Genomic DNA, 16161 nt, shown 5'->3' with positions numbered 1-16161 from the left:
GAAGTGAAGTGAAGGAAAGTTAAGACACTGGTCGTCTTAGAGCCGTCTGTGTGCTGCTCAGAATTCTGTAATCCTATATCATGCACAGAAACTCGGCACAATGGACATAGTGTTGAACTTCCTGTAAGTACAAGGTAAAGTAAGGATGCAGGCGTAATTTGAGGATTTCCATGTTGAGAAATGTTCCATTTTCAGCAGCAGGGTTTTGACAGACACTTAAAGTCTTTTTGAAATCCACAGTTGGACTTTTCTGGGTTTATGGCAGCTTTTCCCAGCCAGAGTCTTAGATCATCTGCATAGAGGGAGAATATAACTGCTTCCTGAGGCTGAGAGCCGGAGTGGACGCAAAGATTTATTCATCCATCATCTCCCTGCTGATGCAACTGGAGCAGGTTGCCCTCCTGAGTCAGGAACACTTTCCAGCAATACTACTACGACTACTACTACTGCAGCAGCAGCAGCATCAGCAGTAGTAATCGTAGTAGTAGATTACCAAAGCAGACAGCATGTTAAACACAGGTCAAACCGAGAAATCAGAGCGGAGGAGTTCTTTTTTTCCTGTCCCAGAATTCCTCTCAGCCCACACTCACATCCTACAACGACAGCCATCGAGTTCAGACACAGTAAAAAAGAGGAAAACGTTCAGACTGATTTCTTTCATTCTTCTTCTTTTTTTTTTTAAAGGAGCCGACAGTGATTGATTTCTTTTTTTTTTTTTAAGAAGAAAACTGATTCACCCAGATATATAGAGAAATAAAAGCGAGGACAGAGAAGAGAGAAGTGCAGTGGTTGGTTAAATTCCCTGAGCGTAGTCTAGGCTAATTATTGTATGAGCTGACAGTGATATTAAACTGACTGCTGTGGTATTTTGGACTCGTCTCTAAGTCATAAATAGTTGTTTTCACATGATCTCTGAAATGGAAACAGAAGGATTAAAAAAAAACACACACAGACAAATAAACAAAGAGGAATAAAAAGAGTGATGATCCCTCACATCTTGTCCCAGCTTTGGATGAGTGGACCCTTGGGAGAAGCTCATCAAAACTTAATTTCATTCCCCCCTAAAAAATAAAAGGAGACTTCCTATTTTTACTCTCAGCCTAGATGATTCCCCAAAGGGAAAGCACCCGCTCTGGGCTGTTTTGTTTTCCCGCAGATATGCCGTCCCTCAAGAAAACCCAAAATAAACATGCAGAAAACCACAAGGATAAATTTGGCCGCTTGTGCGGAAAAGCTTGGAGTCGCCGCGATTCTGCTCTCACACACACAGGGAAAGGCAGAAGAAAAGATAGCTGGGAGGCAGTGAGTCGGAAATGAGGGGGAATAAACAGAGGAACGAGGAGAAGTTTGGAAACAGATGGAGTTGGGTGCAATGAAAAAGAAAACAGGGGCCGATGGGGGGAGGAGGGGTGAGCACTGCTGTCAAACTTTTCAAACATGCACATACTGGAAAAGTGCAGGCATGTGTGGGTCCATAAACAATATCATGGCTTTTTTAAAGGCCAAAACTCAGTCTGCAAATCAGATGGGACGGGCTATAAATGTCTGGATACCAAGAAATAAAAATACACCGTGGACCCAACAAACAAAGTACTACTAAAAACATGGCACTGATTAATGACTGTGCAAAACAAACAGATTGAGTGGAAAATTTCATTTTTTTTTACCCAGAAATTTTTTTTTTTTTACTTTATAAACACTTTACTACATAATCGATAGAAGAAATACAGCCCTAAACCATGACAGTGTCTCCAGAACTACGCACTAGTACTGTGATGTTGGCTGACTCAGTTTTGTATTTATTTTTTTAACTAACCATTCACACTCATTACTTTGAACTAAAACATAAAGCTGAATTAGCTCAGTCACTGAGTCCTGCTAACGAACTGAAGAATTCCCTTCTGCTGTATGTTATTCCTACTCCTGTCAAGTCCCATTTTGACAACTAGCTCCACTGCAGAAGCAGAAGATAAATCACATTCATGGATGTGATACAGAGATACAAAAAAATCTTTGGAAAACTTTGATATTCCAAGCATGAAGGAACTGCACTGAGGAAAAGGGAACATGTGGAGTTCTGTGTTTCCTACCAAGAACAAGGGAAAAAAAGGGAAAGTTGTTTACTCTGAGGTATGAATCCTTGGTTCGTCAGCTCCACCCAGGAGTTGACCTTGTCTATCGTGACAACAGAACACACACACACTCTCTCTCTCTCTCTTTTTCTCTGTCTCTCTCTCTCAATGCCAGACGAGTAAAACTGCAGTCAGAGGAATGAAGGGTGGTTTTTACACGATATTCCAGTTTCAGCAAATGAGAAACTTTCTCTGTAAATAAACCAGACGTGATATGATGTGGACTCTGAGGAGAGGCCTTTCTTTGGGACCAATGTTTAGCATTGTCTAGGCTAAAATTAACTTAAGTTTAAGTCAACATTAAGCTCAGTTTTAGCTATTTTTTGCTAGCTTTACTAGCAAACATTATTGTTGTTTCGCTAACATTACGTGTTGTCCTTAAATTAAACGGGGGGTCGGGTCAGGAGCAGATAGATGGAGTGTTCGTGTGAACTTAGATAAATGACATGTAAAAGTCATGCAGAAAGGCTAACATGCTAAAATTGTCTACGCCATGTATTGGGGAAACATGCGTATTGCAGGAAACAGGCAGAAGTATAATCATAGTATAAATACATTATATAATTTGAAAAAGTTTGGCGGGCCGGATTAAAAAGCTGAAGGGTTAGAAGCCTTAGTTTGTCCATACCTGATTTATTTTATATATGGTCTATGACACTTTGTAGGTCCTAACCTCAGATGGCTTTGACTGTCAGCCGTTTGCTCTCACATACAAAGGCTGGGACTGCACCTAAAGCCTGAGGTGGTGTGGTTTTACATTTTAATTCCATCTTCAAAACGTGTTTTGCCTATTTATGCATTAGCAGGGAGGAGAGTACTGTTTGTCTGCCTGCAGCCACCAGACCTACCCAAGACAAACTTCTCATTAGTGCAGGGTTGTCTCTCCTGTGTGTGTGTGTGTGTGTGTGTGTGTGTGTTGCCCAGCGTCCCTCTCTCACCACCGTCTCCACCTGCTGCTGCTGTTTGCTTCACACTCTTCCACATGCTGTGGTTACTGTTACCTTCTTTAGCCCAGTCAGTGTTTGTTTCTCACTTGGTTTGTTTGGTCTGTTCTTTAAAAGCTGTTAGAGATTTATTTTAACCGACGGGTGAGTTTTTTTATTTTTCATTTTATTTTTGTTTCATTGTTGTTTCAGGAGGCGGAGCGTTGGAGCTGGAGAAGGTTCCAGTGAAGGACAGAAGGAGGAGGAGGAGGAGGAGAAGGAGGGGGTTGTGGGGTTTGGTCGTGGTCCCTTGTGGTAATATTTAATAACAAACATTAAAAACACCACAGAAATCCTTTACCACATTCCCACGCTCCTACTGGCCAGAACACACATGCTCACATATGCATGTAACCGCACACACACAAACACACAACTACATACGCGTTGGATTTACACAACAGACACGGCTGTTGTTTACATACCTGTCCAACAGGACAGTGAGTGTGTCTGTGGTGTAGCTGTACGTCAGGATAAATAACTATCACTGTGTGGACAGTTTGTCCTTCACACTTTACTTTACTGTAGTCAGGATGAGAGGGTTAGGGCTGAGATTCAACATATGGAGCAAGGGCCTACAGGATTCACTTGGTTCATGTTAAGGACTCTTTGTAAAAAAGTGTGTGTGTGTGACTGTAAAAATGAGCAATAATCTGTTTACATACAGATTTTTTTTATTTTTTTTTTTGCTTTTACGGCAAACCTTCTATATTTTAAAATAAAGTATGTATTTATTACTGATTTGTAGCTTTCTTGGCTATCTTAAAGAAAAATGTTAGCTATGTCTGAGAATTTCCTTTTTATTTTTGATTATTTCAACACTTTACTGTGTTCTGTCCCCTTGTACTTTAGTCATCTTTTAATGATTTGTAGTATAACAGGCGTGTGCCCTATTTTAAACTTCTTATGTAGGATATTTGATTTCTACTGCAGTAAAAAACCTTTGGCGTGTGTCTGAGAGCTAGAGTAAAGTTTTCACAAAAATGTTCCCAAAACTCATTATCACGTATAAAGCAGCCATTATTATTCTTACTGTTCTGCCTCTTTCTTTTGTGTGTGTGTGTGTGTGTGTGCTTGTAAGTGCGTTCATGTCGCCAGTGGCTTTCTGACCTCGTCTCGAGGTTTGGTCATCGTTGCCAGAGATTCCATTCCATCCCTCCCTTCCCATCCGTGTTTCACATGTGCGTCAGCAGAGTTACCACAAAACTCTCTCTCTCTCTGTGTGTCTGTGTGTGTGTGTGTGTGTGTGTGTGTGTAACCCCATGATGCTCCTCGTTCTAATGCGCCCCACCCTCATGTTTTCACCCCAAACCTCCCTCCTCTTCCTCTGCTCCCCCTCTTTTTTCCTCTGTTGTCTTGTTCTTCCTCCCTGCTGCTCGGTCTCCCCTTCTCCCTCCTCACTGTCAGCCACTTCTTTCCTTTCATTTTTGAAGGAATGTTTTGTAAGAACGTGAGTGTTGTTTGGAAGCGTTGGTTCAAATCTGTGTCTGTTGTGGAGGTATTGTTTTTATAAATGACAATGATCATGGGCGTTGGGGGTTGGGAGGAGGGGGGACAGAGGTGTGTTACATATATACATATAAATATATACATGTATGTATACATATATATATATATATATATAAATTAACATAAATAAACGGGAAATTAAATTTCAAAATTATTATCTCATTATTATTAAGAAAAAAATAGTTTAATTAAATGTAGAATATAAAAAATCTGAAAAAACAAAAGGACATCTAAAAGTTGACTTAAAAAAGTAACAAAGTAACTAATATTGGCAAAAAAGTAAAAGAAAGTAAACATAAACATAAAGTTATCCTGAAAGACGTCCTAACGATACGTAGAGTGCACAATTGTTAGCACAAAAACATGTATTTCATGACAACAAAGCCTCCAAATAGTTACTGTTATTGGCTAAAAGATAGTTCAAAGATCAGCAACAGGTTAGCACACGACACTGCTGGCAAATTCTATTAAATACGACCGGTGATGTCTAAGAATGTAGATGTAGAAAACGAACAGCGGTCTGCAGCTCAGAGACTGTATGTACTGTTAAAGACAGATTTATCTGCACATGTGCAAACAGTTAGCCTCCATGTGTTTTCATTTCCTGATCATGTCTGACATTAGCAGCCATGACTGTAATCATACCTGACCTTGGAGATGTCCATGAACGCATCACTCAGGAGGAAGAGCAGATCGTTGGCCTGCACCAGTGAAGTTGAGAAATTCTCTGAAACAAATCAATGAAACAATTGCTTTAAGGACTCGGAGGATAATTGAGTTGTTCAGAGACATTCGTACTGTAACGGTACAGTCTTTTACCTCAGCTCTGTCTCTCTCTCCTTCTTAGAAAGTAGTGCTGTGTCTTCAGAATGTGCCGGGGGAACTGTTGGGATTGGTGTGTGGAGCAGTCAGGGAGGTAGGTACATTTATTGTGTAAAGATGACAGGTTATTTGAGAATGTGCCTGATTCACTGTGAGAAAGTGGAGACATAAATATAAAATGCTGCGTTAAAGACTCCGGCAACTTCTCCATTTGTCTCCTGCAGCAGCTGCGGATGTCGGACACTTGGCTGCAGAATGGAGAATCTTATCCTCTGAAACATTCCTCCTCCTCCTCCTCCTCCTTCCCTTCTTCTTTTTAAAGGGGAAAAAAAGCAACAGAGCTCATGATGTGAAAATGAGACAAGTGAGAAATATTGGAGGAGACTCCCTTCTGGGAGGAGGGAAGCGATGTGAGGCCAACACTGTCTTCTTTCAAATGTAGTCCTTGGGTTTTTGATGCATTCCAACATGCAGCATAATGGATCTATACCACTTTTCAAAGAATCTCATGAATCTTAGTGATGCAGCTGTAGATTCATATTATATCTATGAGCCTTTAAAAATAAGAGTGTAATATTCTGCCTCAGTGTTTAGGAAAAGAGGAGGAGCCAAGAGAAGACTGTTGGATGAAATGAAGGAGAGAGAGGAAATGGGTGGGGTGACAGTAAAGGAAGGAAGGAAGGAAGGAAGGAAGGAAGGAAGGAAGGAAGGAGGGAAGGAAGGAAAAAACCACCAACTTAAGTATGGCTGACAGGGGATTTTCAAAATAAAAGCTGCACGTAGATGAAGCCCCCTGACCACCAACCAGATACTGATGTCTCCGGCTGCACAGTGACTGTACATACTGTACCGTAAGGCACTGGTTGTACACTGGCCAACACGGCCATTACAGCCGAGACAGCAGACTGTTCCACATACTGTACATACAGGTGTGAGAAGACTTTTAAATGAAAGGGTCTCAAGGAAAAAAAGAAAATGGGGGAAAGGGCCAAAAAAAGGAAATACAAAAATGGAACAAAGTCTCAAAATATAATTAAAGACTAAAAAAAAAAAACTTTAGTGTGAAAGTCTGTGTAAAGTATAATTTAAACGTTATTTAATGTTAATTTTGTTTTTAACTTTAAAAAATAAGTGCAAACAATTATCAACTGATACCATACATCATGTGTATGCTGCCACCTATCGACAGAACACATGTACTACACCTCTACCGTTGTGTTTCAGGTGCTGTGTACTTTGACCTTTTAAAGACAACAATCCCATGAAAACAAAAACTCAACAGGAAGCTTGGGGTTGTTTTGCATCATTATTTACAGCGTTTTTTTATTTGTGATTACCCCGAAATGTCATCAATCAGTATTTTTTTTAAACTACATACAATGCAATGTAATCAAAGAAGAGCCAAAAATTTGCAACACAAAGTACAGGCGGTGATTTATGACCAGAGAAACAAAACAATGAGTTAAAGTTTTCAACACTACAACATTATTATTTTCTTGATATTAGGCTAATGACGGCGTGTGTCATCAACAGTGATGCAATGGCAGCTGTAAATGTAGCAAAGAAATTAAAGACCAGTTTCTGTGAGAAACACTGAGGTATGGAGGGTTTCTACTGCAATGTGGTGTGCAAGTGTGAGGGCGACGCAGCTTATCTTGGGACTTTAGTGTGACAAAGTACGATTTTGAAACTTTTTTTTTTTTTGATGATGATGATGATGAAAATGGGTCGAGCTGCGTGTTTTCTTTAGAAATCAAATCTAATTTTTCCAAATAAGAAATATAAAAATCACCCAGAAGAGTGGAAACTCTATTTACACTCACTTTCTACCAGCTACAGTTGATGGCTAAAACCTACCACAATGTAACAAATGTATGCTTGAGAAAAACAGAAGAAATAAAAGCCACCAAAAGTGTGTGAACAGGAGTAAAACAAAGACAGATTGTCCAGTATATTCTGTGTTCATAACCCCTGATATTGTCCCAAAATAAGGCTGTGGGTTTGAGGCACACCAAGGTACAAGTGAGCTAAGCTAAGAGCGTGCGAGGCTGTGGGCAATTGTCCTTTCTGTCTGTATGTACTGCAAAAAAAACTTTCATTTAATCTTCTACCCAGCTGGGTCTCAGTGCAGAGAATACACTTTACTTTTTTATTTTCTTTTTTTGTTTATAAAGACAAGATGCCTAGAAATCTGTGTACTTTTTTTTGACATCACATGTTTAGCTTAGCATCTCCAGACAAAAACACAAGTGCATCATTGGCAATAACTGCTGGTGAGGGAGAAACAAGTGCACAGATGTGTGTGTGTGTGTGTGTGTGTCCATCAGAGTGTTTGTTGTGTTTTAGTGTCGTTTTTGTGTCAGAGTGCTGCTATTTAAGTGCGTGTGTGCGTGTGTGTTTAAGCAAGCGCAGTTTTATTTGAAGAGGTAGCAGAGAAAGGTGACCAGAGAAAAGTCGTCAGCATGCGACACAGGAGTCTTTTAGTAGAAGATTCATCTTTATATATATATATATACATAAATGTTGAAGCTAGGTTTTTGCTACACTTTTTCCTGTTTTACTTCTATTTACTTTTAGCACATATGTTGCTAACTTTTGAGTGTGGTGCAGTAACTTTAAACCAATCGAATTTTTAGTTGTTCTTTTTTACTTTTTTTAAGTCAAATGTCAAGAACTTGTACTTTTATCTTTATCTACATTTGGCAAATTAGGTTTCACATTTTGAGAGACATGTTTACCTTCGATGTTCTGTCTTTAAAGTAAATATCTAAGTGATTCCAGTCTGTTCATTTACAGATGTAAGCTTCAAAGGCAGCTAATGAAAGAAAATGACCTTCACGTTGAAATAATCATCGTACAATATATAATACAGAGAATATTCAGAGTATATTCCAAAAGGCCTGTTTGTATGAATCTGAGTGAGAGCAGCAAAGCGGCACAAAGTTCAGAGGTTAGAAGGCGGTAGGGTGCTGTGACTGGACTGAAGATGGTGTGAGGATTCAAAATAAAAATAAGTACTGTTTCATATCTCAGTCGTCAAAAACTGGATCCCAATGTTACAAACCCTGAAGGAAGATTTAAGAAAAGAAAAAAGAAGTGAGGCAGACGGATGGAGGAGGAGACTGTGTGACTGGAGTTCCTTAAACAGGCCAGAGGGGGTGGGGTCGGGGGTGGGGGGTTGTTTCAGACTGATGGTCAAATCAGGTGACAGTTTACTACATCACCACAGGTAACATTTCGTTTTCGAAGTGAAGGACGTGCAAGTCTATATTTGCCAGTCTGACACATGACCCCTGTGTGTCCGGAAAAAAAAGCCACATCCCTCCATCACCTCTGCTACATTCACACAGCAGCTTTCATCTCTCTGCCAAAATCAGGTTAATGCCCACACAGCAACAAACAAGGGCAAAATACTGATGAAACAGAGATAAAAAGTGTTAAATGAAAAAAGATGTTTTTGGTGACTCTCTGAGACTAATCACTGTTTTTATTCTAAACTAAGAAAAAGAGAGACCCTAATATTGACCTCAGAGACAAGCTTCCATATCGTCTAAAATTGTTTAGTCAGCGTACAGAGCAGTGGTGTGCACGTAAAACTGCCTGTGAACGTAGTGATTTTAACACAATCTAGAGACGCTTCTGAAAACTCTCCTCAGAGAAAGTAAGCATCCTTAAGTCAAGGTGAAGTAGTAAGTGCTCCAGACCATTCTTTGCAGCCTCCCCTCTCTGTCCGTTAGGTGCTGAAAAAATAATCTGTTATCTGTTAAAAAGAAGAAATACCGCTGACCTCACTTTAATAATAATTTTCATCTCATTTCGAGCTGTTTACCAGTTACAGGTAAACCAGTTATAATAAGCAGTTATTTTTCTACTATATTCAGAATAGCAAGAAGATCACTTAGCTAAATTCAAGATAAAATGTGTAACAATGGGGTATTTTAGTCTTTCATATTAATGACCCCTGTACTTTTTCAGAAAAATATCACAAAGCAAACAGTCTCACCTCATTGGCAGATTCCTCTGTTTGTTTCTAGTATTGTTGTTTTCGCAGAGTCAAAGTGACGTCTGGGATTAGGTAAGACATTTCCTGAAAACTAAAAAAACGTTAGACCCAACAGGTAGAAGTCAGCTTGAGATCAAAGTACCAGAGGTGTGAAGTGTCTGGAAACTAAAAGCTGCTGTGTGACTTTCACACATGACATGGATGTTTGACATTACAGAGGTCTCTGATTGAATAACATATTTGTTAGCATTTGGTAGAATTGGAAAAAAAAAAATCCAGCATTCAAAAAGGGAAAAAGCACTGTATAAAAAAAACCAAACTTCTAAGTTAGTGTTAAAAATAGAAGAGATCCCTTGTTGTAAACAGAAGTTGTGATTCCAGAACAAAATATTGTATTCACACACAAACATATATATACATATACGTAGATGTATATGTATATATGTATATGCACTGTGTGTGCAGAAGGGGGAGGTAGTATGTTTGGTTAAATGCTCAGCGGCACCTCATGACATTAGAGAGAAGACAGACGACAAGACAGGAAGAAGGTGATGAGACATTAGACTTGTCAATCAAAAACATGGGGATCCACTGACATACAGACTGTGAACTGGCAACAGGATTTCAATGTAAAGTCTCCTACTGAATAAAACCAGCAGCAACTGCTTTAGTGTACGTATGACATCATACACTGTAAAATACTGAGTAACTGAGTTGTAGTGTGTTTGAATCTCTGTGTGTGTGTGTGTGTGTCCAGAGTTTATGTTTGGTTCCCTTCAAAGCTATTGTAAAAACAAATGTCTGAGGTATCTGTTTGATGTTTTCCAGCTGAGTGAGGTTTCCATTGAGTAAGGCTTCTGAGGTGGAGCTGCTGACCTGGCTTTAGGACAAGAACGGTGAAGAGGTGAAGAGAGACCCCTCAGCTCCGAGTCTGAACTTTAATGTCTACGCAGAAATTTGAAGGTAGAGTATGCCGGAATTTCCCTAAAAAAGAAAAAAGGTGACTATATTAGCTACACCATTTTCCATCTTTTTCCTTTATCAGGTTGAGATGATTAACAATAAAAACAGATCTATAAGAGGCTGCACTATGGACCTAAAACTGTTCCCCATCTTTAGGTAATCTCTGCAAACTTTGACTTAACCTTTTTTTTATAAAATAATTTTAATTTTAAGAACTGAGGTGAGCTAGATATAACATCGAAGGTAGACCTAATATGGCATTTATACAGCATCATCAGCTCCCCCTGCAGGGAGCTACATGATCTGCATTAACACAAAACTCTGGCATACTCTACCTTAGAGTATTTGAGATAAAAAAAAAATGTGAGCAACAAAGCAATGCTGGAAACATGATGTTTCACCACGAGGACCTGTCAAACTGAGTGTTCTCTCACCACTTCACCACATCCTGTATTTAAACAGATGATGTACATGTTGGACGTCATGTATAAAATCTACTTTTCTACCATCCAACAATGATTCCTAGAAAAATGTTAAGAGCTGCATTATGCGACTTTACATAGTGTGAAAGATAACAACACCTTTGGGTTTAGAAGGCAACATATTTTCTTGTCAGTCACTGAGCACTTTGCCTGTACCTATGTCTGCCTGTGGCATACAACGTATCCATGTCTCTTCTATGATCTTCTATACAGGTTCTACACAGTCACATGGACGTCCACTCCAGAGGATTCTCTTTTCTTTCTCTTTTCTTCTCATCTGGTTCAACGTTGCCATTTCTGCGTAGCCATCACATGTCCGATTTATTTAGGCTCCCATGCGCCATGATTTTTTCCTTCTTCTTCTAAAAGCTGAGTCGCTGAAGTAGTTAAAGCTATGAGGAGTAATCCTGCTTTAGATGGCTAACACGTAGGGGCGGGTTAGATGACTGGGTGATGTAGAGGCACGGCCATGCTGTTGTTGCAAGTTTTTACTGGCTTAATCCTGCGTTTGTCAGTTCAGGCAGTGTTAGTAAATGATCGCTCGATTGTGTTTGATACCATGCTTCTTGAAAAGCAAAGGTAGCCTTTTCTTTAGAAACACAGAGCTGGGACTGTAGCTGGGACTGTCCTTATATAGATATATATATATATATATATATATATATATGTAGGTCCACTGTGTTCCTTCCTGCATTCCTGTTACATATCCAGGTCAAAGTCTTTTAGTATTTCAGTAGGAAAAGGGTCTGTGTGTTTCTCTCGGGCCAACAAGGTAAAGCCACGTTGTCAGTTAAAAATGTTCATCTGTCGCTGTAAAAGTCTCCAAGAGTCCACGTCCTTCTCGCTAAGCTCTGTTTGAAAGGCTGCAGCAGGCAAAGCACAAGCTAAACAGCAATCTCAGAAACACACCTATCAACAGTCTTAAAAAGAACAAAATCTTTTTTCTCAACAAAATGAAAAATAAAATCCTGGTTACACTGTATATTTGTCAAGACCTTAACGATTTGACATTTGAAAGCGAGAGAAAGAGAGTAGACGTACATCCATAAGCCTGGAACGCACAGAGGGCACACTTCCTGCAGAGATAAACTGAGTTGATGGGAATATTTGACACTGGGGGTTTTTAGTGTTTTTTTTTAGGAAGTGTAGAATGTGAGACTCAGTTTGCTGGAATGCGCTACACAACCACTACTAGGAATGTTCAATCACATTAGGACTTCTGCAAGTCCAAGTCCCTAATTCCGAGTCTCATCCACAGACTTTATATAAGAGGACGACAGGAAGTCACCTGCCAGCTTTGAGAGGAATTCTGTATATCCTCAATACAAAAATGGGAAACACATCTACTGTAGGTAAATGTTTGTTGTTCCTTAGCTTCACTTTCTTGAAAAGTTTTTTTCTTTTTGGATACCAAAATGACTTTGGTGAACTCCTTTAAAAGAGTTCAGTTACTGATCATATAATGTGGCCGACATCACAGATGACAATTACCTCTGTGGTTCTATCACTGCATTGCTGTTCAGTTTACACCAGTGCTGGTCTTTTACTGTGACTTTACTATTTTGGCATATTTTCTTCTAAAAATGTTGCTTAAATACGTTTGTCATTGGAAACCAGCAGCAGCTCGTGAAGAGCTGTGCTAGTCAAATCCAAATACAACTCAGTAACTCTTGCAAAAATGACCAACTCTGTACATTCGAGTAAAATACAAGAAAATATTCCATCTCCTCGTTGCATATATTGCTGCAAACCACATCATCATCGACAGTTGATTTCTCTACTTTGTTATTTTGCCTACGCTCATCCTGAACTATGTACAGACTTAGCAAGTGGTATTTACAAAAGTTGTCCACAAGGGGGAGATCCAGGTCTGCGTGAGGGGAGAGCATGCAGCGAGTCAACGGAAAAGTGATATGTGATATGATCATGTAGTGATGTTTAAAAAGTAACATCCAAGACCTGGCTTATACGGCTGGTGCTGAAATGACATAATTATATATGAGATACAACAGGCTGAGGCCTTGTTTATCTCATTAATATCAAAAGTTTTCTCTCGTGTCCCTACATTTCTGTCCCACTCTGAAGAGCATCTGAAGGATTTCATTTGAAAATAAAACATTATTGTATATTGCTACCATCAGTAGAAGTTTTAATTTGCCCTGAATAAAAAATAAAAATAAAAAAATAAACACAAAGCCTAAGTTTAAACACTGGTAACAGTTTGAATGTAAATGTAATTACAAGCCTTTTACTGAGTATATATTAAAGAACTGCAATCTGTAATTTTAACTTCGTAGGAATGAAAATCTTATAGTAATTGTTTTTAAAAAGTCTTATTTTTAGCTTACATACGCTGTTGTTTAGTATCATTACAAATCACAGTGAATCCTAGAGCTTCAAAAACAATCTCCATCTCATATGATTGTGAGCTTACCACACATGCACACACCTTAAACACCCACGTACACAAAAATCATCAGACAAACTTTTAATTCCCTGAGGCAACAGCCGGGTTGCTGCTTTCTGTCCAGCTCCCCGGCTCTAACTGTCTTAGCAGCAATCTAACCAGCCAATCGAACGCCTCTAATCCTGTTTCTACAGCCACCAACAGGCCACGACACTTGGTGACGTGACGACCTACAGACTTCACAGGTCCAATAATCCACAAGCTTCCAACAAAAAAAACAAGTGCTTCTCCTGCACCCAACCCTCCATCAGAGCCTGTACACGCCCCCTTGTGGTCCATCCATAATCTCAAAAACTGTACACATCACAAAAATAACAAAGGACCCCTCGCACACTTTTCAGTGCTTTCTCGTGTGTGTATTCTAAAAACACAGTTGAGGAGGGATCTTTAAATCCTCTACCATTTAGACAGAACAATTTGCGTTCATAATTGCAATCATCTGCTCTCTTAAATACATCTATATATATAGATATATATATATATTTATAAAACAGCTTATACTGATTGTATCATTTCTATTTATATAGCAATATACATACATTCGTGTTGTTGTGAAAATCCCTGTGCACTGGGAGCAGGGAATTCAAACTGTAGAATCTTTCCACGTTTTTCATTCCTGTTAACCTCAACCATTTCTGCACATAAGCGTCCTTTCTTCACTTCATCTGACCATCTGACACCTCTCCCACACCCAGACATGGGGCTTGGACTCTTCACCAGGTATTTTTAAACCAGGACATCTAAGTATTACCATGACCTTTAGGGATGCACCGCTTAGACATTAATATCATGTGTTGGGGGGGTCACCTCCGCTTGGCCAATCGATGGGATGTAAATTGAATTAGAAGACTTTTAATGTTTAGTACTACACTTGTCGGTTTCAATTTCAGTCCTAGGTACAGTCTGTAGTTAACACATTTTTAAATCTTCATGATTGTAGAGATCCCTCAAAACTGGTAAGTCACTGGGCGAGGTTAGAACACTTAAAGTCTACAAGAAAGCGCTCTGTCCCAGCTCTGCTGTGTGGATTGAATGAAACACACAGCCCTGGTGTTGTAACTCTGTCAGACTGGTGCATCCCTAATGACATGTCTGTGAGCGCTTCTTTCCACTTATCTTGTTTGTGTTTGATATATTTGGATGCATCTGCTGTCAACAAGCTGTAAATCAATATAAATAGTTCATAGCTATGCAATACTAGGGTAGTAATACTGCTCACAATGCATCTGTACCTTACAAAGTTACGTACAGTTATGGTTAAGAGATTTAACTCTGCGTCTGTCATCATGATGACGATAATGATGCAAATGATGAGGGTGACAGAAACATCCATCAGGCTGTCGACACTGTAAAAACAGGGGAGAAAGGTGGCGTCTGTAGAATGGTCGTGACGAGAAAAGGCAAATCTGGATTTATGCAGAGGAGCATGAGGTCAATCAGTTCCTGACGGCAGTAAGTCAGGTGACGTGAGAAAGTAACCCTTATCAAAGTGCTGCAGGAATCCACAGCCCACAAAGGAGTCTTTAATCCACAAATCCAGAGGTCCAGGAATCGGAATCTTGCTCCTTAGTGTCAGGAGCGAACAAGGCTGATGATGAGCAGGTGATTGTTAACTGTCCATCTGATTATCTAAGGATTTCCCAAATGTCCTAGGATGTCACAAGGATGGGGGTTTGGTTAAGGGCTAAAAAAAAATCATCTGATGGGGCATGATAGGTGTGGATAACGGTTGTCTCGTCCTCTGCTAAGACACCTCGCTTCCAAACACTTCCAGCACTAGTGGAGTCAGCTGCATGCTGTGCTCGGGCTGGAAGGAGAGCGAGCGATACTGCTTGGAGTGCTCCTCGTTCAGGCTGCGCAGGTCGGCCAGTTTCTGGATCATCTTGGCATAGAGTAGGCGTCCACCTGGGTGATTGACCCGGATGTAAGCCTGTAGCACATCTGACAGATGGTCCTGGAGCTGCTCAACACGAGCATGATCCTGGACACCAGGTCGATCTGTAGAATGGGGAGGATTACAAGATCAGAAAAGTTTTGAAAACTAGATATGGTTATAATGAGTTAGTTTCATGTTTATGTTCATGTTATGATAATAATCAAGTTTCACTCAATCAGTACACATAAAATATAGAGAATTGAAATATAGTACAGACCAGTGTGTGTGTGTGTGTGTGTGTGTGTGTGTGTGTGTGTGTGTTATACCTACTGGATCTTTGTGAATTTAAAACGTAAGCAATGGAGTTTTAGATCATTATTATCATTATTATTAATATTATAACTAATATTAACGATGATAATGATCTTCTCTTACAAATTAATTACATTGACTGACAAAAACTCCAGTCCATACAAAGACAGCTAAAGAATTTCACAAACATACTTTTCAGGCTCTGGCTCTGGCTCACTGCATGCATCCAAGCACGCACAGATGCACACGTACACGCACACAGAGAAAATGATAAGAGCTCCAGTGTCGCAGCTGCTAATCGTCTGTGAAGAATCAGAGAACATCTGTTCTCTCCTGTGTTCTGTCGCCTGCTGTTATTCATGCCTAAAGATCAAATCTGTCGTTGAACTAACATATCAGCAGATCTGTTAGAAAGAAAGTGGAGTCTCACAAATGAAGTGGGTGCTGAAGTTTGTAGGAACAGGTTCTTACAGTCTGGCCTTTTATTACTGTCAGACATCTGTATATTTTGAGATTTATGGGTCTCAAATTCTTGCCTCTGGCTGAAGGCGAATAACAGTGCACTGATGGACAAACATTGTAATTACGTAAAGCAGCAGCAGTGTGTTACCG

The 16161-nt window shown here is 39.7% G+C and overlaps 2 protein-coding genes and 1 long non-coding RNA gene across 4 annotated transcripts in view; 1 reads left to right on the top strand and 2 right to left on the bottom strand.

The window, feature by feature from the left end:
• LOC112487615 (uncharacterized) overlaps positions 1–11503 on the bottom strand; it is a 24377-nt gene extending 12874 nt beyond the window's left edge. Inside the window, exon 1 of the long non-coding RNA XR_003050877.1 lies at positions 5270–11503. This is a non-coding gene — a long non-coding RNA (uncharacterized LOC112487615). The remainder of the gene's footprint in view (positions 1–5269) is intronic.
• snphb (syntaphilin b) overlaps positions 1–16161 on the top strand; it is a 1167912-nt gene that overhangs the window by 252114 nt on the left and 899637 nt on the right. The window lies entirely within an intron of this gene.
• LOC103384745 (vitamin D3 receptor A) overlaps positions 11861–16161 on the bottom strand; it is a 51242-nt gene continuing 46941 nt past the window's right edge. Inside the window, exon 11 of the mRNA XM_008318391.3 lies at positions 11861–15359. Coding sequence (XP_008316613.1) covers positions 15106–15359 — 254 coding nt within the window. The 3' untranslated portion in view covers positions 11861–15105. The remainder of the gene's footprint in view (positions 15360–16161) is intronic.

Source organism: Cynoglossus semilaevis, chromosome 10, assembly GCF_000523025.1.
Source record: "Cynoglossus semilaevis isolate Cse_v1.0 chromosome 10, Cse_v1.0, whole genome shotgun sequence".
In the NCBI taxonomy this organism is placed as follows: domain Eukaryota; kingdom Metazoa; phylum Chordata; class Actinopteri; order Pleuronectiformes; family Cynoglossidae; genus Cynoglossus; species Cynoglossus semilaevis.
Note: the sequence above shows the minus strand (reverse complement) of the source record. Positions and strands in the feature narration are given on the sequence as shown.